Genomic DNA, 23,814 nt, shown 5'->3' with positions numbered 1-23,814 from the left:
GGTCCGCTCGAAGTTCTTCGTACCTGCGTTATCAGAGGTGGCCCGTGCGTCGCGGGGGCTCTGAGGCGGTCCTGGCTGGATGTGGCTGCGCCTTTGGCAACTTCACCAGCATTTGGGAGAGATGTCTGCCACGAACGCTTCACAATCCCATCGTTTACTATCACATGAGTATACGTATTTTGGAACTGCTCTGCGATGTATCAAGGCAAGGCCAAGCGTCAGTCCATGGGGGTGCACTAGAGGCAACTGCAGCTTCAACAGTAGCAATGAGGTTACCAGTTGCGTGACTATGCCATCAAGCTGTGAGTATCGCAGGGGCACCAGTGACCTGCAGTAGTCATGCCTAGATGACAGTCTTTTGGTCGAGCACACAAAGTCGTTCCATCCAGCATCAAACTCTGCTCGTAGCGGACTTGCTTCAAGGTTACTTTGCCATTCCGAGCGAAAGGGCCGGCATATCCTTTGCATGTACAGACGTCCGAGCATTGGCGATGCAAATGCTTTGCGCCAAGTTTCGTTCGTATGCAAGATGTTGGGCTGCGGGAGATCGATGATGATCAGGCTTGGAACGCTCTCAACACATTGCCACACTGGAGACAGCCATTGGCATTAAGTCTCACTAGACTCCTCCTTCTGCATGTGGAGTACAGTCGGTCGCTCTGCGGAGGAAGGCGCAGACAAATGTATCAGCTCTAGCATTTGGATTTCAAACTTCGTCACAGTCGCTTACAGCTTGACGGGCCATCCGCGTTAACAACACGTCGTACGCCGTACCCGTGGGCCACCGACGTACCCCTGGCCCTGCCTTCAATCGGCATGCTCAAGCGAAACTTCACACGCGGTTCTTCAGGCTCTCTCGTGGAGGACTGACTTGAGCTAATCAAGATGATTAGCAGCTGGCTTAGGGGTAGCTTCGGCCTAGTCCGTATTCAACACATGCCAAGAGAAGTGGAGGCCGAGGGCATATCTGAAATTGCCGTAAAGCGGTGTACACTGGATAATTTCGAACAAATTCAAGCCTGGAAAAGAAGCTGCTACCTCAAAGTACGTTGTTGCGCACTCTGGTCGCTTACTACAAAGCTGCACGACATCATTCGTCAGCTCGGGCCGGGCTGACTGCCCGTTGATCAACACGCTCACCCGTACACAAGATCGCCACCATGTCTAGGAATAGGCGAGATGAGCACCCGCACAATGGTATGGTATCCCGCCCACATGGAAATTCGGCGGAAATACTAGCCTTGCTCAGCCTCACGTTCAAGTATAGCAACAGGAGGCAGCTGGGTGGTCTTCTGGAAGGAGAGCTTCTGCGATGGAACATTGTAGCATGCTGTAGCACCCGCGATGTTGCACCTTGACGCTGGAAGCCGATGCTGTGCTCATGCGACGGCGCGGGCATGCCGTCAGCGCGTTCCAAAAATTGCCATTGCCATCGTCAACGCTGCCCGACAGACATGCGAATTGAAAGAGCGATGATGATTCACCGCCACCCAGCTACAAGCAAATGCGAATAGGGGAAGATTTGAGTGGGATATCGATAAACTTCGCATCAAGGTGCCCCGCCTGCGGACCGAAGACTGACAGCACGCAGCGAGTCACGCAGCGTGCTTCAGGTGATGATGCTCGGTTGGAGACTGGGTGCGTTGTCGCTACGCGATGTGCTTGGCAATAGACACCCTAGGGCTCGACTGGAGACGTTTGAGGCAGCGCGAAATTCCCTGCCCGCCATCTCTCCGCTACGCCTGCAGCATGATGCCATGGAAACGCGGGTCATGAACCACGGCACAGCGGCGGCTAGGTGCCAACTATTCGCAGGTACGTGGGCGCCTGGGGCCAGCGAGCGTCGCCCGAGATGCTAACCTGAGATGCCCTGAGGTAGATGTGATGCTCTGTGCATGGAGACGACTGGAGGGCGCGAAAAGATGCAATATTGAAACCGGGATGGTCGTCTGCTCTAGGCAGTCGTGCCCCCTTTGAGCAGGGCAAGCGAGGATTCGAGACATGCGCGGCGGCCCTGCGTCCAGGAATAACCAGCGCACCATGCGAAGTTTCACGCCGCGCCAAACGGCGCGACTACTGCGCAAGGCTGTTCCTGGTCGGCTGCGCGGAACTGGTATGGCATGGCCGAGCAGCCGTCCAGAACTTGCATCGCTGTTGATGGCCCTGTGCCGATCGCACGGCACCAGCACGCTTTGGGCGAAGCATTTGTCCCAGCGTTCCGCACCACTCGTGCCTACAAACATCCCCGGCCCCTTCCAGCAGTACTTTCTTGCAGGTGTTTGTTTCCTCCCTCCCAGCTCAAGGAACTCTCCCTCGCATTACAACCCCTCACTCGGTTCCGACATTCACGAGAGCGCGAGGTGCTCCATTCGCTGTTTCCATTCCTACACTCGTTTGCCTTCCCGATCTGGAACGACCACGAGTTCTCGTCTATAGCCGCCATATTACCACGACCCTGCCCCGACCCTGAGCAAGTTCCAGCTGTCTCTTTCCCAGCATTGCAACTCGCCTCCCACCCGGTGCGCCCTCGATTATCTAGCGTCGTGCGACGCTTTCTGCTGGCAAGCGTGCTTGTATCACTTGACCGACGCTCCACCGCCCTGGGACTTTCTTCCACTTCCTCACCTCACCCGACGTCGCCCAGTGCGCGGCCTTATCATCGCAGCCGCCCCGCCAGGCCGGCTTCACATTCTCAGTGTCCGGCTACTGCTACGCCTATGATATAGACACCAGTTGTCTCGGTACCGCGCGCCCAGCTTGTCGAACTACCATTCGTCTGCGGTGCCCCGCTTGGTCAACACTTTTTGGATAGCTACGCCTGACAGCGTCGGCCTCTTTCTAACATGACGTGGGAACACGTGGGCATCTTTGCCCGCGCAGCCGACGCGGACGGCATTCCCGCATTTACCGACCCTTGGCCGGTCAAGGATGTGAGTCCATCCCACAGCCTGCACCACGAAGCGTGTATCTGACCGACTGCAGATTGTCTATGTAGCCATTGTTGGCACTTGCATGCTTGCTGCTCTGCTCGAATGGTTCCTCTGGGTCGCTGCATTCCTTTACTGCTTGGTGAAATGTTTCCAGAAAGCCGAGACCATCAGCATTCGCATACTTTCCGTAATCATGATGATTCTTTTCACTGCTCTTCGGTAGGTCGCCTTGTGGCTCTACACGTCCATTTGCTAACATTCCAAGCGCCATCTTCTTGCCCATCATGGTCGTCACTCTACCTCTACCCGGTCAGGTCACAAAGTACTTCCCGAATGACATGGTACAAATTCTCCAATGGTTCGCTTTCTGGTCCTTCGCCGGTCTCCTGACGATCCCGTGGCTTTTCTGCGTTTATCAGCTTGTCACCCATTCCGTTGGCCGCACAAAGAGGATCAAATCTGTCCTGGACGAGGCATCGGCGCCCAAGGTCGTTATTGTCATGCCCTGCTACAAGGAAATTCCCGAGATTCTGTTGCGAACGTGCGACTCACTCGTAGACTGCGATTACCCACCCTCGTGCTTGCACATTTTTCTTTCGTTCGACGGAGACCAGGAGGATGAACTATACCTCAACACCATCGAGAAGCTTGGCGTGCCGCTGACCCTCGATTCGTACCCGAAGTCCATCGACGTGACATACCGTAGCTGCCGTATCACTGTTTCTCGCTTCCCTCACGGTGGAAAGCGTCATTGCCAGAAGAGGACATTCAAGCTCATCGACAAGATCTACGCCGAGTATCTGAAGCGCAACGACAACCTCTTCATGCTGTTCATCGACTCCGACTGTATTCTCGACAAGGTCTGCATCCAGAATTTCATGTACGAGATGGAACTCAAGCCTGGAAGCAAGAAGAACATGTTGGCTATGACCGGTGTCATCACCTCAACTACGGAAAAGAACTCGCTCATCACTCTCCTCCAGGATATGGAGTACATCCACGGCCAGCTCTTTGAGCGATCGGTCGAGTCCGGTTGCGGCGCTGTGACCTGTCTGCCCGGTGCTCTTACTATCCTTCGTTTCTCCGCTTTCCGCAAGATGTCCAAATACTACTTCGCCGATAAAGCCGAGCAGTGCGACGACCTGTTCGATTACGGCAAGTGTCATCTTGGGGAAGATCGTTGGCTCACTCACTTGTTCATGATTGGCGCCCAAGAACGTTACCAGATCCAGATGAATACTGGTGCTTTCTGCAAGACCGAGGCTGTGCAATCCTACCGTTCCCTTCTGAAGCAACGTCGCCGCTGGTTCCTTGGTTTTATCACCAACGAAGTTTGCATGTTGACTGATATCCGTCTCTGGAAGCGGTACCCAATCCTTTGCGTTGTCCGTTTCATGCAGAACACCATTCGAACCACTGCTCTCCTTTTCTTCATCATGGTCATTTCTCTCATCACAACATCCCAGAAGGTCAAGAACCTGCCGGTCGGTTTCATTGCCATATCGCTTGGACTCAACTGGCTGCTCATGCTTTACTTTGGTGCCAAGCTTGGCCGTTACAAGATTATGCTTTACCCTGTCATGTTCGTCATTAACCCCTTCTTCAACTGGGTGTACATGGTCTACGGTATCTTCACAGCTGGTCAGCGCACCTGGGGAGGTCCTCGTGCAGATGCTGGAACCGCTGACGCAACCACGACCCCCGCCCAAGCTATCGAGCAGGCCGAAGCTGCAGGTGACGATCTCAACGTCGTGCCAGAGACTTTCAAGGCTGCAGCAGAGGCACAGAAGGGCCGCCCAGCTCATGTGCCGCTCCAGCCGTCCGATCACCTCGAAGGTCGCTTTGCCCCAGCCGAACGTCTGCCCAATGGATGGTACCAGCAAGGCTCCAACGACTCTGGCCTCACTCTGCCCAATATGCTTCCCCGGAACCCCAATGTCCCCAACGTCCCATTGCATCCCCGCTCGTCCATGGATTCGATGGTTTCTGGAACATCAAACAATAACTCCATCTACATGCCTCGCCGGGTCGAATCCTTCATGGACCCTGCGGACGCATCCATCTACCACAAGGCCCAGGCAGCACAGAAGCCAGCTGGAGGTGCCTACTTCGAAGCCGACAACCGCTACAACTCGCCGTATGAGGTCGGCACTGGCTCTGGCAAGAACAACTACCACGAGTCCGTCGAGTCACTGTCTGACGAATCGATTTACATGTCTCAGACCAAGGGATCTCAAAGACCACCCCACAACAGAGGCCCCAGTGATCTCAGCCCTTATGCGCCTGCTACGAACTCGCCTCTCGCCCGGCAGACCTCGGACTACGGCCATAGTGAAATAGAGGCACCGCAACCTGCCTACAGCAATGGACAGCGCGATCAAAGGCAGGGCCGTAGCCCGCTTGCCCGCTCAGCTTTCACTGCGCCTGAACAGAACCTCGGCATCGAGCTGCAGCAACAACAGCATTCAGGCTTGATGCGCGATGTGTCGCCTGTTGCTAGGCAGGACCACTCCAGCCACCAGCGCAGCGGATCGAACGATTCTGACAAGAAGCGCAGGAGGTTGAGCAAGAAGCCGCCGAAATGAGCGCACCACTGAACGAACAAATCACTGCACACGGCCATTTTAGCGGCACCCAGCCCGCGTAGCCAGCTTATTTCCTTGTAATTGCATGCAAAAGTCGGACTTTTACTGGCGTTCAAGCATCTTCTCCACCGGAGCTTCCTCCGCATCTTTGTCTGCATAGCGTGCAGCCACGCACTCTTTTCATTATTGTAAATACACACGGCTGGGATACAGCGACGACAACCGAACGTGGCCATGACTGGGTCATCATCTAGGCTTTCTTTATATTGGCGGTGATTAGGTTAGACGAGTGCTTCACTGGCGGGGAATTGGATATATAGTGCGCAGAAGCAAGAAGGTGTATACAGGAGTAATGTTAATCTATGACGCCATGTGTCGTGTGCCATCTTTGTCGCGAATATTGCGATGCGTGTCGCAGACGTTATTTCTAGGGGTAACGCTCAAGAGCGGTACGCTATCTCGTACCTGCAGCAACACAAACGCCTCCCAGTGCGGAAACCTGGCTGGGCGGAGTGCGCTCCGTCGATTAGTGTCGTGGTGGGTTGTGTTTGAAAGATCGTCAGGAGCGACGGGTGCTCCAGGAACTGCGGTTATACCATGGAACATACCCATAGGCCACTTGAGTGTATCTGCTGGGCAAATGAAGATGTTATTTTTGCAGTTCTTGTGAGAGAGTCTGGAGTTGCAAGTGTGGGACTCTGTGGCTATAAATACAGAGGAGATACGTGATGAAATACACTGCTCTAGACACACTGCGCCGCTGTAGTATCGTTCTGATCTGGGAATATCGCGACGGTACACAGCCTACTAATCTCGCTGGCTGCTATACAATTATGGCACAGGATACTCTATCTCCAGAGACTAGTCTCCACAACTACGTACCCAGTGTTTCTATAGCTATAGTGGGAGCTTGTCTTTTTATAGCTACTGCAGTACTCTACCTCTGGTTGCTCGTACGATATCGTGCGTGGTGTTTCTGGGCCATGTATGTTGGGCTGTTTAGTAAGTCTATGGATTTTGTCTCCCTCTACGACCCTAACTAACACCGCTTCTAGTGGAATGCATCAGTTTAATAGCAAGAGTAGCGTCTGCGCGAAGTCCCTCCTCTACCGGTCCATTCATTATGAGTTATCTATCGCTTCTATAAGTCTGCTAGGCACGCTTATTACCTCTGCCTCATTAGCTGCGTCTTACAAGCTATCTAGACTCTCACCATCGTTTATGGCGGCAGCATGTTATGCTACGTTTAGACGCCTTCTTTGGTGGGTGACGCCTCTCAAAAGTCAAAACGTGCGCACGCTTTAGTGCCTAGCACGCTTTATAACGCCGCTCTTTATTCCCTTTGATCTTGGTTCCTTCTTCATCCAACTGCTTGGCGCTAGTGCTGTCGGTACAGCCTACACGAGCAAGGGTCTATCAACGCACGACCACCAGGATAAGATACAATCCAGAGTAGCTGCCCTTAAGCTCAGTTTCACTCTACAGCTGATCTGCTTTAGTCTATTTTTTATTATTGGCGGTCGCTTTCTTTACATCAGTCGCCGCTAGGCTAGGAAACCTCTTGGATACTCTACGCCTACTAAACTTAATTAGACGCAATTAAACTGGGTTATAAATGCGGCGACCCTGGCTATTACTATAGGATGATTCGTCTAGTGTATAGAAGCTTAGCGCTAACCCTCCTCAATAGATATGAGCCGCCTATCGTATGGCCGAGTTCAGTAGTTCGAGCCAATCTACAGGCTATCTCCTTCGGTACGAGTGGCCATTCTGGGTGTTGGACGTTATCCCAATGCTAGGTAGGTATAACTTAGACTGAATGGTCTAGACAACCTTTATACTAATTTATATATAGGTGTTTTCGTGCTCTTTCTGATAGTGTACCCTGGACAGTATCTACCTATCGAGTTTCGAGGTTGGTGGCTAAGTACGCGTGGCATTAGCAACAAAGCGCAAAGCTATCCGCCCCACTACGACCGGGCTGCATATATGGAGAATATCACGCTTGAGAGAGGTGGTATAAGCTATTGTAGACGGAAGCAATCGAGTAGAAACAAAGATCATGTATAAGAAAGTAAACTACTAGTTAGAGTGCAAAGTTTCCAAATTGATATTCGACCTTGGAAAATTGACGGGATAGGAGTTTTCAACCGAGACCTTCTCACGCAGCCCAGTAGCTAGTATAAGTGCAGATAGTGGAAAGTGGTGCAAAAGCTGGGATAGATAGGATATATATGAACTTTTCGTGTGCTATGTGCACGAGAAGCGCTTGCCTAATCTTCTTGGATCCCTTTTGGCTCACAAATTGCGCTTCCTTATCCTTCCAACCACCCAGGGGTCATGTGGTTAATGAAATGACGCCAAACATCGCTTTGTTCGCCTTGTTTGCTAGTCTCCCATGAAGGGTCGCTGCCTAGCTGCTCCATCCAGCTACGCTGTATTTCTTGCTGAGTCGTCTTGCTCGCTGTTCTCCACGTGTGTTGTACCTCCTCGTATTGCTCTTGTACGCGCTTCTCGTTGCTCTCCAGCGCCCGACGGCGTGCTTCAAAGTGAACCCCCACTTGGCCAGGCAAGATGCTCAACAAGCTTGACCACTGGCCGCAATGGTTTTCTGCTGCGTGGACTGACCACGCTCCAGCCTTAGTAAAGTAACCATCACAAGCAGGTAGTGGACAAGAAAATGGCTCGTTGCGTCCTTGGTCAAAGTGATACCGATCGAGGGCTTCTACCATAAGTGGCCATAGGCCAACGCGCCGGAGCGTAAGCTGCTGGCAGCGTTCGTGGAGCAGTTGCTGAAATCTGCCTACTGGACCCTGAAATAGTTTCGGTGGTAGGAGAATGGTCTTCCGAGACAGTTCAGGTTCACGCTCTTCCCATTCACCATCTGCTGCCAGTGCGAAGGAGACTCGACGCCACAGACGACTAGGTGTCTTAGTAGCATATACAGGCTGGCGCGACTTCTGTTTTGTTTTGTAAAGCGCAGAGGCCTTTATATCTGGCGGGCAAGACCAGAGAAGAAGCTGTAGGACATATGCAAACGGTTCTTTGTCATCCTCCCAGCGGCCACTTTCTCCATTATGGTTCAAAATAACTTTCTTTACGCGTGACACCTGGATCGCAACATAGCCCAGAAAGTAACAGCCACCCCTTCCTGAACATGCAATCGCCCATCTTTTAGCGGGCAAATTCGATCGCTGATACCTGTAGGGCATGCTACTTCGACTTGTTGCACATAAGTGAGTATAGTCGTGTCTGCAAAGGTGCCGCCGGCATAGGCTCCTTGCAGGAGCCAATACGCATCAACGAGAAAATAGGTGTCTGGCTGTGACCAGAACAGATTAGAAGCTTCCCTGCGGAACCAGGATGAGACGTGCATCCATTGATAGAGGGTGTCAGCCGAGCAATTGGCCAGTACAGAGAGCTGGAGTTCTGGTGCTAGTCGAGTGAAAGGCCACGCATCCACACTAGGTTTCGTAGCACCAGAGCAGTGGCAGATAGGGCGTGGCCGGACGTAGGCGTGGAAAGGAGTCCGTTGTTCTCCACCTAAGGTCATGTAAACCTCTCGGCACAGGCTCTCTTCCCAAGGCGGAAGGGAGAGCGCAGGTAGAAGGTTGCAGGCATATTCAGGATGCATACTTGATTTGCTCGTTCTGATACAAATGATAGAATGACAGGGTTGGAATCTGAGATATTGCGGCGTAAGGCAAACTCGCCGTTGCGGCACTGTTGGGCCACCTTTATATTTCAGCCCGACAGCGAAACTAGTTAGTATAAGCCTAGGTCGTTTCGTAAATCTTTGCTATGCATTACCGCCGCCACCCCCTTACCTACGCGCTTATAATTGTACGAGTTATAAGAGTGGCGTGACTGTTATTACGACTTTTATAGTACGCGCGCGGCAGCAATCTTAATTATTCTGATACAATCCATCTTTTAGGATTAGTATAATAGTAGAAGAAAACGTAGAGACAAACTATAAGAGGTACAATCACGCTTCGTAGCTAATGCTGCGCTATCTATTACATTTTGCATATCTTTCCCTCTTAGCGCAATCCATCACTCAAATCTAACTCGATCTATAAAGCCGTAAATCAATCTAAGATGTATTCACTGTGCATTTTTCGAGCAGCTGCTACCTTAGCTGTACTATCCAACTTAGTATATGGTGTTTGTGCATACCCAAATACCTCAAGAGAGGCACCCTGGACACGATTCGAGGGAGATCACGACCAGCTTGAGGAGCGGGCTTCTTCGTATGGGATCATCATCCCAATGGAAAAGGAGCTGAACCACAACACATGGACAGGATATCGAATTGCTCTCAGCCCTAGGGACAGGGGCCATTATTCCAGGCGAGACCCTGAAAGACACAGCTAAAAAGACGTATGAGTCAATCGCAAACAAGTTACCCGGTGGGACAGCTTTGGTATCAGTAGTCCATGTTCCTGGCGCGGGATATGCCGCTGGAACTATATGGCAGTTGGACGATGAAGCCTTCAGGGCCTAACCTAGAGGACACCACGCATGTGGTCACATGCGCCCTAAAAGTGGTTTAGCGTCTCTAGTGGTATGACGTCACGTGTCTCGGTAAAGATAAACATAATCCCGCGGCGTGAAAAGCAACTCGCCGACCGATAAGAACTGTTTCATCACTTATATTTTACCAGCATCAGTGTCGTCAGTGAATGATGCCGTTTTCTCGATGAAAGCAACTGCACTTTTATACGTTGCATTTCCTTTCCTTTTGATTCAGCCAAGTGTGAACCGTTTTATCATAGGCTGACTGAGTGCATCAACGCCACATCTGGGAAGGTGTCCAATAACCGCAGAGTCGCGATGGCATCGCAAAGAGCTATACAGAGGACGTGCATCCGAGGTTTCACGCGAAGAGGTATCAGCACGACCGCGCGGCGAGATGCCGACTTTACACATGCGGTCATCGGCGGCGGCGTCGTAGGCTTGGCCATAGCGCGCCAGCTGCAAGGCCGAGATGGCGCATCGACCGTGTTAATTGAGAGGCACGGCACGGTGGGTACGGAGACATCCTCTCGGAACTCAGAAGTCATCCACGCAGGCTTGTACTACGGTCCCGACTCTCAAAAGACACCGTTGTGCATTAAGGGCAAGTCGATGCTATATGACCTCTGCGCTAAACACTCGATCCCGCATCGGAATACGGGGAAGTGGATTGTCGCGCAAGACGACACGCAGTTCAAGGCGCTAGAAGGCATTCACACCTTCTCAAAACAGGTCGATGTGCCGACACGATTTCTGAGTAAAGAGGAGGCGCAGCGGAGGGAACCCGATGTCCGCGCCGAGGCGGGTGTGCTCGAGAGCACAAGCACAGGCATCGTAGACAGCCACTCCCTGATGCAGTTCCTCGAGGGTGACTTCGAGAACCGCGGTGGCATCTGCGCCTTCAAGTCCCCCGTCGTCCACGTAAGCCCAATTGACTCTGGTCGCGGCGGCTGGGAAGTCACCACCAAGACGGCCGATGGCGAGGAATCCACTATCACGGCAGAAACCCTAATTAACTCCGCTGGTCTTGCTGCTATACCCATCTCCAACATGATACTCCCACCAGAGCGACATAGAAAGCCCTTCTACGCAAAAGGCACGTACTATAGCTACGCCGTCAGTAAACCCAAACCCTCCACCCTCGTCTACCCCGCCCCCATCCCCGGTCACGGCGGTCTGGGCACCCACCTCACCCTCGACATGGCAGGCCGCATCCGCTTCGGTCCGGACGTAGAGTGGACCGACGACCCCTCGGACTACACGCCGAACCGCGCGAACCTGAGCGCCGCGCTCGACGATATACAATCATATCTTCCGGGGATTGATCGGGAGGCGATAGATCTAGACTACGTGGGTATCAGGCCGAAGCTAGGCCGAGCCAGCGCGACGAGCGGGGGTAAGGGGTTCGTAGACTTCTGGATCGAGAAGGAGGATGGGTTCGAGGGCTTTGTGAATTTATTGGGGATCGAGAGTCCAGGGTTGACGAGTTGTCTAGCGATTGCGGAGAAGGTGGAGGGGTTGGTGTATCGGTGATGCACTTACGCACATAGTTGCGCAAACTCTGTACACAAAAAACCTAGAGATGGTACCAAGAACAGTCGAATCTGCAGGCAGCTTCCAACTAGGCGCGCCCCGCTCAATCACTAATCGCACTCCCCTCCACATACACATCCTTCCTGAACCCCCCTTCCACCCTCCGCCCCCTAGCCCACCCCCTCACCCCCTCGAAATCCCGACACATGTGCACTGTCTCCGCGCTCGCCACCAACCTCTTCTTACTCCGACTCCAGCTCCACGGTATCGTCGCCGTGTCACTACTACACATGATACTCTGTCTCAGCTGGTCAAGACAGTGAGCGAAGTGCACGTCCGTGTCGTTAACGTAGTAGGCCGGGTATAGCCGCTTGCGCAGCAGGTTGAGACAGTGCAGTTGGTGGAAGACGTCGAGGCCGGTGACGTAGTTTTGCGGTTGCTCGTAGAGGCGGGCGGTTGCATTGGGGAGGAGGGAAGCTTCGTGGGGGTGGAGCCAGGATATGCCAAAGTCTGTGGGTGTGGATTAGTGGGAAATGGGATGGGCTGGGTGGGGGGCGATGGACGGACCGTAGAGGTCTTCCCATGCTGCGTCGACCGCTGGTGAGGGATCTTCCATGTATATTGACTTCTTTCCGAGTGAGCCGTCGAAAACGACAGTCTTGTAGCGGATGTGGTCTTGCACGGGTGCTGCGACTTGTTAGTAATCACTGCAAGGTCAGATTCGGATGTGGTGTCCGTACAATATATCTCGAAATGCCCGCCACGTGACCGAGTGTGCAGAAGAAGCGCGGACGCGAAGAGGAGTAATGAGCCGGTGAACCACATCGCCGAGGCCCATATGAAGGCTTTCTTCTCGTAGAATCCGGTGCAAGTGTATGACTTCTCTCGCATGGTGCCGTCTTCCATGTCTGGGGAGCTGGCGCGCGCAGAGTCGAGGAGCGGCTCTGAATGTTCCTCCATATTTCCGCCCATCGTTTGGAAGTGCGGAAAAGAGCCCAAAGTACGAGCCCAACGTGAAGACTACACTTGGAAGTACAAAGGCACGAATGGGAGAAGTCCGCGTGTGGAGCTCGGTTCCCTCACTCTCTCGCAGCCCCGGATGAAGATGTAAGAACGTTAGGAACTCAAGTTCCATCCCCGCACACGCGTGCGAACAAGCTTTCACGTCATATTAGGCCGACAAGGCCTATCAATTCCTTCAACAGGTCACCTATCAGCCAACGCGTTGTAGTGCGATCCTTCTCACTTAACCACTTCGGGAAGGTGTAAGAGTGGCGCTTACTGTCCTGCAACAACACACCACTCGTGCACGGGCGGTACCCATAGTAGCGCTATATACTGACGCCTTTGAGAGGAATTAGACTGCGAGGGGATCGCAGAGTACTTCCCTTGCAGTGAGGGAGAAAGCTAAACCTGGCCAGAACACGAAGGATTGTTGGGAATCGGCATCCATAGTCGTATAATAATTGATCAAGTGCATTTGGTCCCTACCTACGATATTTCATTGGAGGGCAACCGTTGCGACGAATTCAGAATCCTTCAGAGAAACAGTATCTGGCGCCCGCAAAACCTCAACAGCTGTCCTACGCGCAGAACATATCTCGATGCGGTTAAGCATGTTAAGAGTGTGTCTGCTTTTAAAGTCACGTTAAGCGCAACGGGATCAAACGAACATGAAGGCTTCACTGACCTGACTTTGACGCTCGAACTTTCTCCTAAACAAAGACCCTCAGCAGCAATCATGCGAGTCACCCTACCTCTTCTGGCGCTTTCATCTCTCGCCGCTGCGCTTCCCACTTCACCACCATCCGCTGTGAGCGTCGATGGTACCTACACGTCCCAAAACTGGAAGAAGACAGCCAGAGACCCCGTAGACGTGGACAGCACCTACACGTCGATAAATTGGAAGAAGACAGCCCGAGTTAGGGCTGATGTGGACGGTACATACACCGCGATTAACTGGAAGAAGACGGCTATGGACGGGGAGAAGGCTTGATCAAAAGAAATGGCTTCTTGAGAGGAAGACGTGGGCAGGAGCAGGGGTCATGCAGCGATGAACACCACCTAGGAAGCCATATTGAGGAACAAGTGTTCCGAGAAAACGAGATAGGCCGTCAGCTGGGAGCGAAGGTTGGCATCAAATGCAGGGAACAGTCAGGAAATCGATCTGCAAAACTCATGATTTCGAATTGATTGCCAATCAATAAATGAACGATTATCATGACTGACCAGCAGAAAAGAAGCGGCTCAGGCTCTCTTGATTCGAATTTTCATCTCTGTCTCACCACCCTCAAACCAGTTGCCCGTAGACTCAATTCGCTTAAAAGCCTTCTTGATATCCTCCAGGTAGAGCCGACTCGATGCCGTCCTCACCTTCTTCGGCAGATGCGGGCAAATGCGCATTGTATAACTAACGACCTTCTGGTACATAGCTGTCTTCAGGGGCTGATTGTGAAGCCATGCTCGCTCCGGAACCCTTCCGGAGGCCAATACAACGTTGAGAGCCTTGCAACCAGCACATCAGGCTTGAACCACAGCGGTCTGCCCCTCGGAAAGAGAAGATCACGCGCGAGCGACTTCGCTCACCCGGTAATCTCAAGCGTCTCGACGTTATGGTCCCAATACGCACAGCAGTCCGCTAGTGTTGGTGACCACATATCTGAATGCATCCATCCCGAGGCTCGTTCCATAGACAGCGGACTCTTTGTATAGCGCTTCGATCTTGAAGGTGGGCAGCTTGCCAAAGAGGGCCTTGTGGACAAGGACCAACGATACGAAGAGCGATGTTGCGGTCCACTTGTGTAGTTCGGGATCCTCAGCATAGTAGTTCTCGCCCTTGACTTCGGCATGAGCGGCGTAGATACCTGAGAAGATGGCTTGCTATTCTTCTAGAATACCGAAGACGGCAGATTTGAGAAAGCGGGCCGTAGTCTGAAGTCGGTTCAAAATGCGATGGGCGAAGTGGGAATGCATGTAGGACCTTTATGCGAGCCCTGGGCGGGTAAATTAGCCTCCGAGGAGGTAATTGAATCAGCGACAATCAATTTGAGCTCTTGGGGCTCAGTGACGGGGGTGTAGATGGATGGATTGGTACATGGTAAAGAAGGAGTGCAGATGTTGGTAGGGGTATAACCTATTGGGCAGGCCATCATGAATAGCTCGTCTGGACAGGGTAGAATCACTAGCTATACCTTGGTAATTACGTGAGTTCAGTCCTGCTGTGGCATCCTTCTGCAAAGCTCACATCCATCCATAGAGCTCAGCGGCTCACACAAACATGCGTTCACATGTTGCCTCGCCTTGACCTCGATAGGTTTGCCGAAGGCTTGCAGTCTTTGCATCAGGCGTCTGGCCAGATTGGAACCGCCACAGAATCAGCAAATGTTAGGATATGCGGGGTATTGTACGGATATTCGCTTGTACTCGGCATCTTCTAAACATGCGAACAAAGGAGTCAATCATTATGGGCGACTCGCCCAAGTTGATCAGCAAGTCGCAAGTGAGTGTTCCCGTGGCCGGTTGGCTGTTTCACCATTTTGAGATGGTAGCCAGCTTGCTGTTTGACTCACTGATTCTGAGGCTATATTAAATCTTCCTGTACTAGATGCAATGTCAGTCTCCAACGCCCCGCCCAGGTGTGTACTGAACTGACTAATTTCGATCTCGATATCTTTGAACAAATATCTTGCAGCCACTACAATCGTATCTACGAGAACATATGCTCTTGTTCCTTTCGAAGCGACCAGTAGGACGCCGGGCGGAGTATAGTCACGTGAACGTGACCCTACCAGCAATTGGCAGTTGGTACATAGGAAAACAGGTCGGAGAGAGCTCAATTTAGATACGATAGGGACTAAATCTAAGATGATCTAGAGTCGAAGAACCCTACGCACAAAGCAGTTGTGTAACGCTACCGTAGGTGCCTGAGGTAGCATCATGGTAGAAAGTTGACGTCAGCGACGTTTAAGGGTGCACATAGTATATTGTCTAGGGAAGCAAGACTGGTCCCATTATGGCATAATGTTAAGTATAATGGCCTGTAATGGCTCGAACGATGACCTCGTCTGTTTGAAGGTTGAGATGCCGGAGACTATCATATGTAAGTACATGTCTTGCCTCCACGCCCTACGGTTAGCGTCTTGGCATGAGTCATGAGAGGACATCTAGTAACTCCAGAAGATCTTCGTGGACGATTCCTTCAACACATGCCCAGGCTTCAGAATGAATTCAAATTTCGAAAAGCTAGATTATTCGATTGTCGATGTCTTCACTGACAAGAGATACGAAGGCAACCCTCTAGCAATTGTTCGCCTCCCAGCCTTAAGCAAAGTTACCCAGGAGCAGAAACAAAATATTGCAAGGGAGTTCAACCTGTCGGAAACGACATTCCTGCATGAACCGACAAGCGATGGTTCATGTGAATGGACTGTTGACATCTTCATGGTCAATGCCGAATTGCCCTTTGCTGGACATCCTACCATCGGTATATTGTTCTGACCCGAAAAAACGTGGAAACCGTCGCTAATGCATTGCCCAGGCACGGCTTGTCTTGCTTTGTCGGAAGTTGCAGAGAGGTCCAATTCTCAGGGCATCATTCAGGGAACATTCAATCTGAAGGCTGGTCCTGTCCAGCTTCAGTATGATACTACAAAAAAGACCGCGAAAGCGGCCATTCCCCATGATGTGTATGTCCATTGCAAACATGCTGCGAACATGAGCTGACCTGTGTTGTAAGTCATGTTCATGACAGAACCTGGTCTCGAGATGAGTTGCTTGCCCAGCAACCTGCGCTGGCCGAGTTCGTTGAAGACAATGTGAAGATCCCCATTGTTTCTATCGTCAAGGGCATGACCTTCATACTCATCGAGCTCAAAAGCCTGGACGCCCTTGAAATGGTAAAGTTGACCACGAAGGTTAATGTTGATAAATTGGACCAAGGATGGGACAAGACTTTCGTGGGGACGTACTACTATGTTCAGACTTCGAAATCCGAAAATGTGCGCCAATTGAGAACGAGAATGATCGAAGGGTCACTCGAAGATCCGGCTACCGGAAGCGCAGCCAGCGACCTTGCGGCATATCTGTCTCTTCAGCATGGAAAGCCCGGCCAGACTCTCGAATTTTCGATAACGCAAGGGGTAGAGATGGGCCGAAGAAGCGAGATCGCTGTGTCAGTGGAAATGGGAGCGGAAAAAGGGATTAATACTATCACCCTTGGCGGAGGTGCTATTCCTGTGATGGAAGGTCGACTGCAGGTCTAAAGGTATTGACTAGGATTTGTATTGTTCCACAGACCGTCATGCTGCTGCACGGCATCAATCTTGCAACTCCAGTGCGTCCAAGATGTAATTCGCGCTTAGCCAAGTCGCATCTCCGCTTCCATACACCCCCAGTGTGAGCGTGTTCGCGCCAACATTAAAAGCACTGGATGGCACGCTCCAGGTATAGACATCGCCCCATCCGCGATAGGCGCCACGAGTAACGCCACGACTGTCGATAAGTACCTGGTAATTGTTGGCAAATTTCAACTTTCCCACATTCTCATGACTCACCGGTGCGCCAGGATCCGCTCCAGTCCAGCTATTAATCTTGACAGATGGTCTGCCACCCTTGAACGAAAGCGTCGTCCCAATGCGAAGCACATGCCCTTTCACTTGCTCCTGAGTGAGCGTGAACATGACTGTGGCAGGACTTCCTTGCTTTGCCCACAAAGCCATCGGGAAATCGGATGCCTTGGACTGTCCGACTGTGAATGTGCCACTCCAGCCGGCCATGCGTGTGTCAGACGGATGCATCCTCTCGATCTTGTCGCCATTCTTCAGCTCAGTTGGCTTGCCATCGAACTCACCGATGCGCCAGATGACAGGCACGTTGGGCTCTTTGGACGCGATGTCTTTCGCAACTGTCTGGCCAGCCGTCACTGTCACGGTCTCGTTGGCGACTGCGAATTCCCCCTTGTACAGCCTCATACTGTACGATCCAGGCTTCATCAAAGGCGACGTGAATTTACCATCTGTACCCTTGGTCCAGTACTGTGCGTTGTTGTTGAACCAGTGAACGATTGTCTCAAAGCCGCTCGGGATGCCCGTGGCAGCTCCAGTGACAGTGCCACGCCCACTGGCTGCGACATAGCCTTGGACACTCAAAGTGCTGAAAAAACTCGTATCTAGATTTTCGGCAGGTTTCGTGTTGGGTGAAGTAAAGGTCATCGCATATGGTCCTTGCAGACCAAAGCGCCATTTCTCGGTCCGGACATGCCCAGAGTTCATGTACCAGTATAATTCTTGGTCACTCGAGCCAGTTTGGCTGTTGATGTCGCGCATGAAAGGGCCACTTGCAGAGGTTTCGTACGCAGTACCTGGCATGATCATGCATACTTGGGTTTTCTACTTTGTGTTAGTCGCAAGTTCTCGCCAAACGACGGGCGAAGTCATTTACCGATCCTGACACGCAGTGTACCTTATCGTCAATGAAACGGTCTGATGTATACATTTTGCAGCGTGTCTGTCCATTAGGGCAATTGAAAGTGTCTTTGCCTTCAAACGCAGTGCAACCTCGGGTGTCACCCGCGCTTCCATGCACACCAGTGGGAAGCTCCGAAGTACGCAGTCGTGCGAGCCATCGTAGCTCCCCAGGATCGACCTCTCCAGTTATGTATGTAGCCATGTAAACTGTGGGATCCTTGGGTTTTGCGACATAGTATTGGGTCACTGGAAGATTAGACGCCTTGGCCGTGATCTTGACGTAGCCATTCACAGTTTCGCCGGTGACTGTGGAAGTACCTAGTCCAGAGTTGATTGCCGATGCCTTACCAGTGCCTTGGTACTCAACACCATTGTATTTGAGGCTGGTTATATCCCCGTTGGACCTTCTTCAGGTTTAGCAGTATGCACATTGCAGGCCAAGTCCGTTTCTAGACATGCCTGTTGACCTCGAAAACCAGACCGCCATCTGTGTCCACAGTATATTTCGCGCTCGTCGATGTCAGTCCGAACGCTGCGCTCGCGCCGCTTGAGAGCGCCAGAGCTGTCGCTAAAAGGCTGGGGACGCGCATAGTCGTGTGAACTAGAAGCGTAATAGACCATGGCACCTTTCTTTAAATGGCCCCGAAGCTCATGCACCACATACATTACAAGTGTCACCTTCGTTGTGGCCCCGGTACTGTATCAAGAGATATTGCCGGCTGTTGTTTTTCCAGCTATCGGCATCAGGTCTTAGGCGATGTGTGTAATTAGCCAAAGGATACATGTCATTTATAGTGCAACAGTTCATGTTAATTGGCCTACAGCATACCACCCGGGGTAAAAGCTACCGATGTGGGGTACAAGCCGTCGTATGCGGAGGAAATAGTAGTGATGAAACTGCATGCCAAAACCAACTTGCACTGGTGCTTGCCTTCTACCACAATTGCCAATACCAATCCGGAAACATGATAATTGCTTCATACTCAGCTTCTGAATCATCAGCACTTCTGGTGAATAGTAGTTCGTACGCATAGCTTGGAGATTGTTGAGGTGTCTGAACGCGAGGTTCGTGCAATCCAATCATAACCAACCCTAAATGCTATCTAAGAGCGGCAGTCCCCGAGACGCCTGAAATGCGTCTGTGAGCCAGAGTTCCATTGCAAGTTTGACGGAAAATATGGGGCCATTCGAGCAGTGATTCGAGCTGTAAGTAGTTCTGTACGTCGTGCAGTACATCGTGCACTGGACCGGGCAGTATTCCGAGGCCTACTCGCTTAGCTCCACCGCTTGGCCAGTATCGACACTGGTCGTACCCGGCTGAACTTGGAGACACGTCCCATACGCAAGGATTACTTTTGTTATATGTCATGATCATCAGGGAACAACGCTCTATTTCTCTGCATCGCAAAAAAGATATCGCCCGAAAGTTGAGCGGTGAAATTATATGTGAACATTCCGGATCCGTGGGATACGACAAGACCGAACTGTGTAAGAGAGGTAGAACGATACACCATGGGCATAGTGGTTGGATTGGAAGAGAATCGCGTCAAGGCTTTTGACTTTCATTGGTCTTGAACACACCTGGGTCAATTGAGTCTGCTAAGCGACGACCAAGTGAAGTCGGACTTGGAAGGATCATGCCGGTATAAACGGGCATGCCGGAGGCGCTTGAGCCACCAGCAATATTGAACTCGCCGAGTCCACATCCTACCGGCACACAGAAACCCCACAGTGGGCGCACAGTCGGGCGCCAGCCAGTGATCCCAGTGGTAGGAGTATATTCTCTTACCCGGCACTGCGAGCCCCTCAGCCGCGGCCAGGAGCAGAGGTCTTGCTCCTCATGCTCCACAGATACCACAACCAGACAGCAAGGTCGCTGTGCACAATACAGCAGCTTCTTTTCAGCCGCAGACAGTCCAGCCTCAGGGCATGGTACCTTTCGCGAGTGTTTTGTTAGGTGTATGCAAATATGTTTTTATTTTACAAAATGCGATACGGTGACGCCCTGCTCGCAGAAAAGGCGCGACTCGTGATGGGTACACATTCCGCATGGCACGAGTCAGACCATTTCACAGCCTCGCGAAATCCGTATACAGTGTGTAATAGCCTCGGATTCGTTGTGTGTGGTGAGCGACCAATCATCGTTGAATCGCGACCGCGGATATGTGGCTTGAGGTTCATGCGTGTGCTACATGAGGCTTCTGCGCGCGAAACGAAAGCCCAATGGTTACCACACACTAATCGCGAGTGCAAGTACCAGGACCCCGAAGGTGGCTTCACAATCCATCCAAAGAAGTCGGGCTCCAGTGTTGAATAGCGGGCCGAACGCTTGGTCCTCGCGCTCCTGTCTGTGAGCTGCACCCTTTGGGGTGTCCCGAACTGTAAGAAGTTTTGACCGGTAAGGTCGTGACCGTGGAAGGGCTCCAGCGGGAAAGGCATTGTGCAGTCACCGACGCATCGACTCATGTGCCAGACTCTGTCCTCGGAGACTTGACTGTGCAATCGTTGGCAAGCCAGCAAACAAACTCGAGCCCCTAAGTCTATGAGACACCCCGCTTGGTATCTCTTCTTGCTGGCGACAAGACTTTCAAGAAACCCGCCGAATATATACTCAAGCGACGACATGTTGAGCGACACCATGCCTTTGGATGGACATTCCGCGCTTGAGCTAGGCTCCAGGAGCACACCTGCCGCGGGGCCTCGCACTGGTATCGAATCGTGCGAACATAGCTAGAGCCTGTGGCAATGCATCTTAGAGCATACGTGCATCGTCGTCGGGACATTCCACGGTGGTGGTCGTGACGCGATGGCGACGGAAGACTGACCCAGACGCTCGGGCCCTCGACAAGGATGACATCACTAGCCGCGATGCAGCTGTCGCGACAGGCGAGGCAGGAACGCATCAGGCTGGCTGTCCATATCTACACAAGCCAACACGCCATGTCGCCCAGCCGCCGGTAATCCCTTAGCCTGCCCTCCCTCTTGTCGCAGTGAAGCAAATGGTCAGTATGCGCCTGCCTCGCGCTGCCCCACTCGAGGCTGACTTTTGCGTGCCAGGCGTCGCTTCTACGCCAGATCGTAGCAGGCCCTAGGGCCAGGCACCCGGAGGCCGGCCTTGACCTCTGCTACGTCACGGAAAACAGTGAGTAGGCCAGCTGGCTGTGTCTCTGGCTGTGCACGAGGGCGTGCTGACCCTGCATGCAACAGTCATCGCAACGTCCGGCCCGAGTGGCACGTATCCCCAGCGCGCCTACCGCAACCCGCTCGACTCGCTCGTCAAGTTCCTCGACTCCAAGCACGGCGACGACTGGGCAATATGGGAGTTCCGCGCCGAAGGGACGGGGTATCCCGACTCCGAGGTCTACAACCGCGTGTACCACTACCCGTTCCCTGACCACCATCCTCCGCCCTTCGCCCTCATACCCAACATCATGGCCTCCATGCGCAACTGGCTGCGCGAGAAGGAGGGCAGAGTCGTCGTGGTACACTGCAAGGCTGGGAAAGGAAGGAGCGGGACGGCCAGTTGCAGCTACCTCATCAGCGAAGAGGGCTGGCCCGTAGAGAAGGCGCTGCAGAGATTCACGGAGCGCAGGATGAGGCCGAACATGGGCAAGGGCGTCAGCATCCCGAGCCAGCTCAGGTGGATCGGCTATGTAGACAGGTGGGCCAAGCACGGCAAGATCTACGTCGAGCGCCAGGTCGAAATACTCGAGGTCCACTGCTGGGGCTTAAGGGATGGGGTCAAGATACAGATTGAAGGCTTTGTCGAGGACGGCAAGCTCATTAAAAGATTCCATACATTCACGCGCGAGGAACGGGAGATTGTCAGAGGCGAGGTCAAGACTACCACCATGGCCCAGGCCGTGCAGGAAGTCATGTACAAGAACGGGCTAGGGCTCCCCGCAAGCAAGGCAACAACCGCCAAAGATAAGACCGAAGCAAAGATGGAAAGCGAGGGGGATGCGTTCAAGCGTGCCAATGAGGGCTTCCTGGATGGCGCGTCGACGAGCAGAGAGGAAGAGATCACCGATGGTGACGTCGTCTTCCGCCCTAAAAAGCGCATCGTGCTCCCTACCAACGACATCAATCTGGACATCGAGCGCCGCAACAAAGCCGCCTTCGATGTGACCATGGTGACAGCCGTAGCTCATGTGTGGTTCAACACCTTCTTTGAAGGCAATGGCCCTGAGCAGAACGGGGTCCCTGACGACTCAGGTGTGTTCGAGATTGGCTGGGAAGCCATGGACGGTATCAAGGGATCTTCTAGGAAAGGGACCCAAGCTTTCGAGAAGGTTGCCGTCGTATGGAAAGCCATCCCGTTTGAGGGAGGGAAACCCGGAGTCATCATTACTGAGCCAAAAGAGGGTGAAGAAGTGAAACAGTCCTCACCTGCAGACTGGAAAGGTCGGCACCATGTGACCCCAGACGAAGACAAGGATATTGGCATGCGCATCTCCAGCCCTACCGATTCGAATACCGACATCAGCCGGGCGAGCAGCGTTAGGAGCCAAGCCAAGGAGTACATTCCTCATGTGCTCACAAAGCCTGGCAGAACAAGTGGAGACAGCGACACCAAGGCTGTGAGATCGCATGGCCCGAACGGGGAGGACGTGATTTCCGATGTTAGTAGCGGGAGCGGAAGCGGCCCGAACACTGTCACCCCCGCAACGCCAAGCCACCCAGATGGTACGTTGCACAAGTCGAATCAAGTTGTCGACGAGCGGCTGCAGTCTCCCGAGTCACACGCGAGTGGAGCAGAAGGTATTGTCACCGGCGTGCAGCACGTCTCCACGGACGACCTCCCGGATGGTCGACCCGAAGCAGAAATGAAGGACGCGAAAGAGCACAATTTGTTCCATTTAGGCATGAAGAAAGCTACGAGCTCATGACCTAGTGCATTCCGTACGATATCGATGTGAGCGTTTAGACTTCCAGTTTTGGCCGGCTTTTGGGTTCATACGCGGCATTGCGACATGGTCGGGGAATATGGTGCGGCGTATGAGAGCTTCTCCAGCATGTTTTCTCACACTACTTGCGTGGCGTGGCGTGGACGCATGGACGAGGCAAAGGCGTTGGGACGAACGGGCTGACGGACCAGAAAAGCTGTTGCTTTGTACGACGGGACATTTCCTTGAATTATACCACATATCTATCCGGGGTTATCCGCATTTCATTTCTTTCGCGCCTATCTCAATATTGCTGCAAGATCGTGGTTCCAATACTGCTCCTGCACTCTGCGCCTTGTCAGCGTCCGAAAGTGAGGCGAACTTCCCTTTGGTCAAGGCGGTGAGCGATGCAGGGCTGAGAACAGCTAGCCTATGTGCACGAGTATCGAATCACTTGAACACACCTGTGTGCACAGTCGTTTGTGCTCCCACGAACCTGGTGAATCTAACGATATCGACCCTGTTGCGGTTAGAAGCTTGTTCCCGTGATCAGGTCTCCGACCTCGACCGTTGATGGTCGCATTTCCAGCGAATAAAAACACACTATAGAAACCCCTTCAACCTCCTCATTCGTGCACGAGGTGACAACTCTGCGCCTCGGTTTCATTTAACTTTTCAAGTCGCTGATCCATGGCATCCTCGCATAACTTGCATGCAGGGCCGCGGCGCCTTCATCCGTCCCTATAAATGGACCATGCCCTCCACAGCACGATGCATGTTGAGGCCTGGGGCCAGGCAGACAGGACCAAAATATGAGCAAGTGACTCCAATCTGTACCGTTATCGGCTTCAGCGAGTGGCGTGTTCTCCTCGTGGAAAGGGTGGAGAGGCTATGCTAA

General features: G+C 52.6%; 11 protein-coding genes across 11 annotated transcripts; 7 read left to right on the top strand and 4 right to left on the bottom strand.

Annotated features, from left to right (window-relative positions):
• Window positions 1-10: 10 nt before the first annotated feature.
• CC84DRAFT_275847 (uncharacterized protein) lies at window positions 11-764 on the bottom strand. Its single transcript, XM_018185713.1, has 2 exons — window positions 731-764; window positions 11-659 (listed from the first exon to the last, which is right to left on the bottom strand). Exon 2 carries the CDS (start codon window positions 484-486, stop codon window positions 103-105), a length of 384 nt encoding a protein of 127 aa, XP_018031401.1. The 5' UTR covers window positions 487-659; window positions 731-764; the 3' UTR covers window positions 11-102.
• A 986-nt stretch (window positions 765-1,750) lies between these two features.
• On the top strand, window positions 1,751-2,640 carry CC84DRAFT_275831 (uncharacterized protein). Its single transcript, XM_018185711.1, has 2 exons — window positions 1,751-1,815; window positions 1,880-2,640. Exon 2 carries the CDS (start codon window positions 2,002-2,004, stop codon window positions 2,434-2,436), a length of 435 nt encoding a protein of 144 aa, XP_018031400.1. The 5' UTR covers window positions 1,751-1,815; window positions 1,880-2,001; the 3' UTR covers window positions 2,437-2,640.
• On the top strand, window positions 2,641-5,886 carry CC84DRAFT_275832 (chitin synthase-like protein d). Its single transcript, XM_018185712.1, has 3 exons — window positions 2,641-2,930; window positions 2,983-3,149; window positions 3,196-5,886. The coding sequence occupies exons 1-3, from the start codon at window positions 2,844-2,846 to the stop codon at window positions 5,513-5,515; spliced, it is 2,574 nt and encodes an 857-aa protein (XP_018031399.1). The 5' UTR covers window positions 2,641-2,843; the 3' UTR covers window positions 5,516-5,886.
• CC84DRAFT_1180116 (uncharacterized protein) lies at window positions 5,886-6,820 on the top strand (the record flags this gene model as incomplete). Its single annotated transcript, XM_018180456.1, has 3 exons — window positions 5,886-6,181; window positions 6,440-6,517; window positions 6,571-6,820. The coding sequence occupies 3 exons, from the start codon at window positions 5,886-5,888 to the stop codon at window positions 6,818-6,820; spliced, it is 624 nt and encodes a 207-aa protein (XP_018031398.1).
• An 860-nt stretch (window positions 6,821-7,680) lies between these two features.
• CC84DRAFT_275827 (uncharacterized protein) lies at window positions 7,681-9,213 on the bottom strand. Its single transcript, XM_018185710.1, has one exon. It carries the CDS (start codon window positions 8,725-8,727, stop codon window positions 7,831-7,833), a length of 897 nt encoding a protein of 298 aa, XP_018031397.1. The 5' UTR covers window positions 8,728-9,213; the 3' UTR covers window positions 7,681-7,830.
• Window positions 9,214-10,147: 934 nt separating this feature from the next.
• On the top strand, window positions 10,148-11,687 carry CC84DRAFT_1168219 (FAD dependent oxidoreductase). Its single transcript, XM_018179341.1, has one exon. The coding sequence runs from the start codon at window positions 10,352-10,354 to the stop codon at window positions 11,564-11,566; it is 1,215 nt and encodes a 404-aa protein (XP_018031396.1). The 5' UTR covers window positions 10,148-10,351; the 3' UTR covers window positions 11,567-11,687.
• On the bottom strand, window positions 11,670-12,538 carry CC84DRAFT_1263089 (uncharacterized protein; the record flags this gene model as incomplete). The annotated part of the gene is made up of 3 exons (XM_018185208.1): window positions 11,670-12,076; window positions 12,134-12,253; window positions 12,307-12,538. The coding sequence occupies 3 exons, from the start codon at window positions 12,536-12,538 to the stop codon at window positions 11,670-11,672; spliced, it is 759 nt and encodes a 252-aa protein (XP_018031395.1).
• A 1,166-nt stretch (window positions 12,539-13,704) lies between these two features.
• CC84DRAFT_275813 (uncharacterized protein) lies at window positions 13,705-14,588 on the top strand. Its single transcript, XM_018185709.1, has one exon. The coding sequence runs from the start codon at window positions 13,787-13,789 to the stop codon at window positions 14,276-14,278; it is 492 nt and encodes a 163-aa protein (XP_018031394.1). The 5' UTR covers window positions 13,705-13,786; the 3' UTR covers window positions 14,279-14,588.
• Window positions 14,589-15,758: 1,170 nt separating this feature from the next.
• Window positions 15,759-16,957, top strand: CC84DRAFT_1199088 (Diaminopimelate epimerase-like protein). Its single transcript, XM_018181600.1, has 3 exons — window positions 15,759-16,049; window positions 16,104-16,251; window positions 16,302-16,957. Exons 1-3 carry the CDS (start codon window positions 15,788-15,790, stop codon window positions 16,825-16,827), a joined length of 936 nt encoding a protein of 311 aa, XP_018031393.1. The 5' UTR covers window positions 15,759-15,787; the 3' UTR covers window positions 16,828-16,957.
• CC84DRAFT_1229711 (Rhamnogalacturonase B) lies at window positions 16,855-18,649 on the bottom strand. The gene is made up of 4 exons (XM_018183670.1): window positions 18,490-18,649; window positions 18,005-18,434; window positions 17,119-17,952; window positions 16,855-17,070 (listed from the first exon to the last, which is right to left on the bottom strand). The coding sequence occupies exons 1-4, from the start codon at window positions 18,618-18,620 to the stop codon at window positions 16,882-16,884; spliced, it is 1,584 nt and encodes a 527-aa protein (XP_018031392.1). The 5' UTR covers window positions 18,621-18,649; the 3' UTR covers window positions 16,855-16,881.
• A 2,292-nt stretch (window positions 18,650-20,941) lies between these two features.
• On the top strand, window positions 20,942-23,294 carry CC84DRAFT_1263086 (phosphatidylinositol-3,4,5-trisphosphate 3-phosphatase). Its single transcript, XM_018185207.1, has 3 exons — window positions 20,942-21,032; window positions 21,088-21,172; window positions 21,238-23,294. Exons 1-3 carry the CDS (start codon window positions 21,030-21,032, stop codon window positions 22,917-22,919), a joined length of 1,770 nt encoding a protein of 589 aa, XP_018031391.1. The 5' UTR covers window positions 20,942-21,029; the 3' UTR covers window positions 22,920-23,294.
• Window positions 23,295-23,814: the final 520 nt, after the last annotated feature.

Source organism: Paraphaeosphaeria sporulosa, assembly GCF_001642045.1.
Source record: "Paraphaeosphaeria sporulosa strain AP3s5-JAC2a unplaced genomic scaffold CC84scaffold_11, whole genome shotgun sequence".
Lineage (NCBI taxonomy): Eukaryota > Fungi > Ascomycota > Dothideomycetes > Pleosporales > Didymosphaeriaceae > Paraphaeosphaeria > Paraphaeosphaeria sporulosa.
This window is presented reverse-complemented; position numbering and strand designations above follow the sequence as displayed.

Excerpts from the sequence above, each read along its gene's own strand:
- CC84DRAFT_1229711 (XM_018183670.1), bottom strand. The coding sequence starts at position 18,620 with ATGCGCGTCCCCAGCCTTTTAGCGACAGCTCTGGCGCTCTCAAGCGGC. Across the intron at positions 18,435-18,489 it reads CTGGTTTTCGAGGTCAACAG|GTCCAACGGGGATATAACCA; the intron begins GCATGTCTAGAA and ends AACCTGAAGAAG. Across the intron at positions 17,953-18,004 it reads TACACTGCGTGTCAGGATCG|AAAACCCAAGTATGCATGAT; the intron begins GTAAATGACTTC and ends AACACAAAGTAG.
- CC84DRAFT_1168219 (XM_018179341.1), top strand. The coding sequence starts at position 10,352 with ATGGCATCGCAAAGAGCTATACAGAGGACGTGCATCCGAGGTTTCACG.
- CC84DRAFT_275831 (XM_018185711.1), top strand. The coding sequence starts at position 2,002 with ATGCGCGGCGGCCCTGCGTCCAGGAATAACCAGCGCACCATGCGAAGT.
- CC84DRAFT_275847 (XM_018185713.1), bottom strand. The coding sequence starts at position 486 with ATGCTCGGACGTCTGTACATGCAAAGGATATGCCGGCCCTTTCGCTCG.
- CC84DRAFT_1199088 (XM_018181600.1), top strand. The coding sequence starts at position 15,788 with ATGAATTCAAATTTCGAAAAGCTAGATTATTCGATTGTCGATGTCTTC. Across the intron at positions 16,050-16,103 it reads TGCTGGACATCCTACCATCG|GCACGGCTTGTCTTGCTTTG; the intron begins GTATATTGTTCT and ends TGCATTGCCCAG. Across the intron at positions 16,252-16,301 it reads GCGGCCATTCCCCATGATGT|TCATGTTCATGACAGAACCT; the intron begins GTATGTCCATTG and ends CTGTGTTGTAAG.
- CC84DRAFT_275827 (XM_018185710.1), bottom strand. The coding sequence starts at position 8,727 with ATGCCCTACAGGTATCAGCGATCGAATTTGCCCGCTAAAAGATGGGCG.
- CC84DRAFT_275813 (XM_018185709.1), top strand. The coding sequence starts at position 13,787 with ATGACTGACCAGCAGAAAAGAAGCGGCTCAGGCTCTCTTGATTCGAAT.
- CC84DRAFT_275832 (XM_018185712.1), top strand. The coding sequence starts at position 2,844 with ATGACGTGGGAACACGTGGGCATCTTTGCCCGCGCAGCCGACGCGGAC. Across the intron at positions 2,931-2,982 it reads ACCCTTGGCCGGTCAAGGAT|ATTGTCTATGTAGCCATTGT; the intron begins GTGAGTCCATCC and ends GACCGACTGCAG. Across the intron at positions 3,150-3,195 it reads ATTCTTTTCACTGCTCTTCG|CGCCATCTTCTTGCCCATCA; the intron begins GTAGGTCGCCTT and ends TAACATTCCAAG.
- CC84DRAFT_1263086 (XM_018185207.1), top strand. Across the intron at positions 21,173-21,237 it reads CTGCTACGTCACGGAAAACA|TCATCGCAACGTCCGGCCCG; the intron begins GTGAGTAGGCCA and ends TGCATGCAACAG.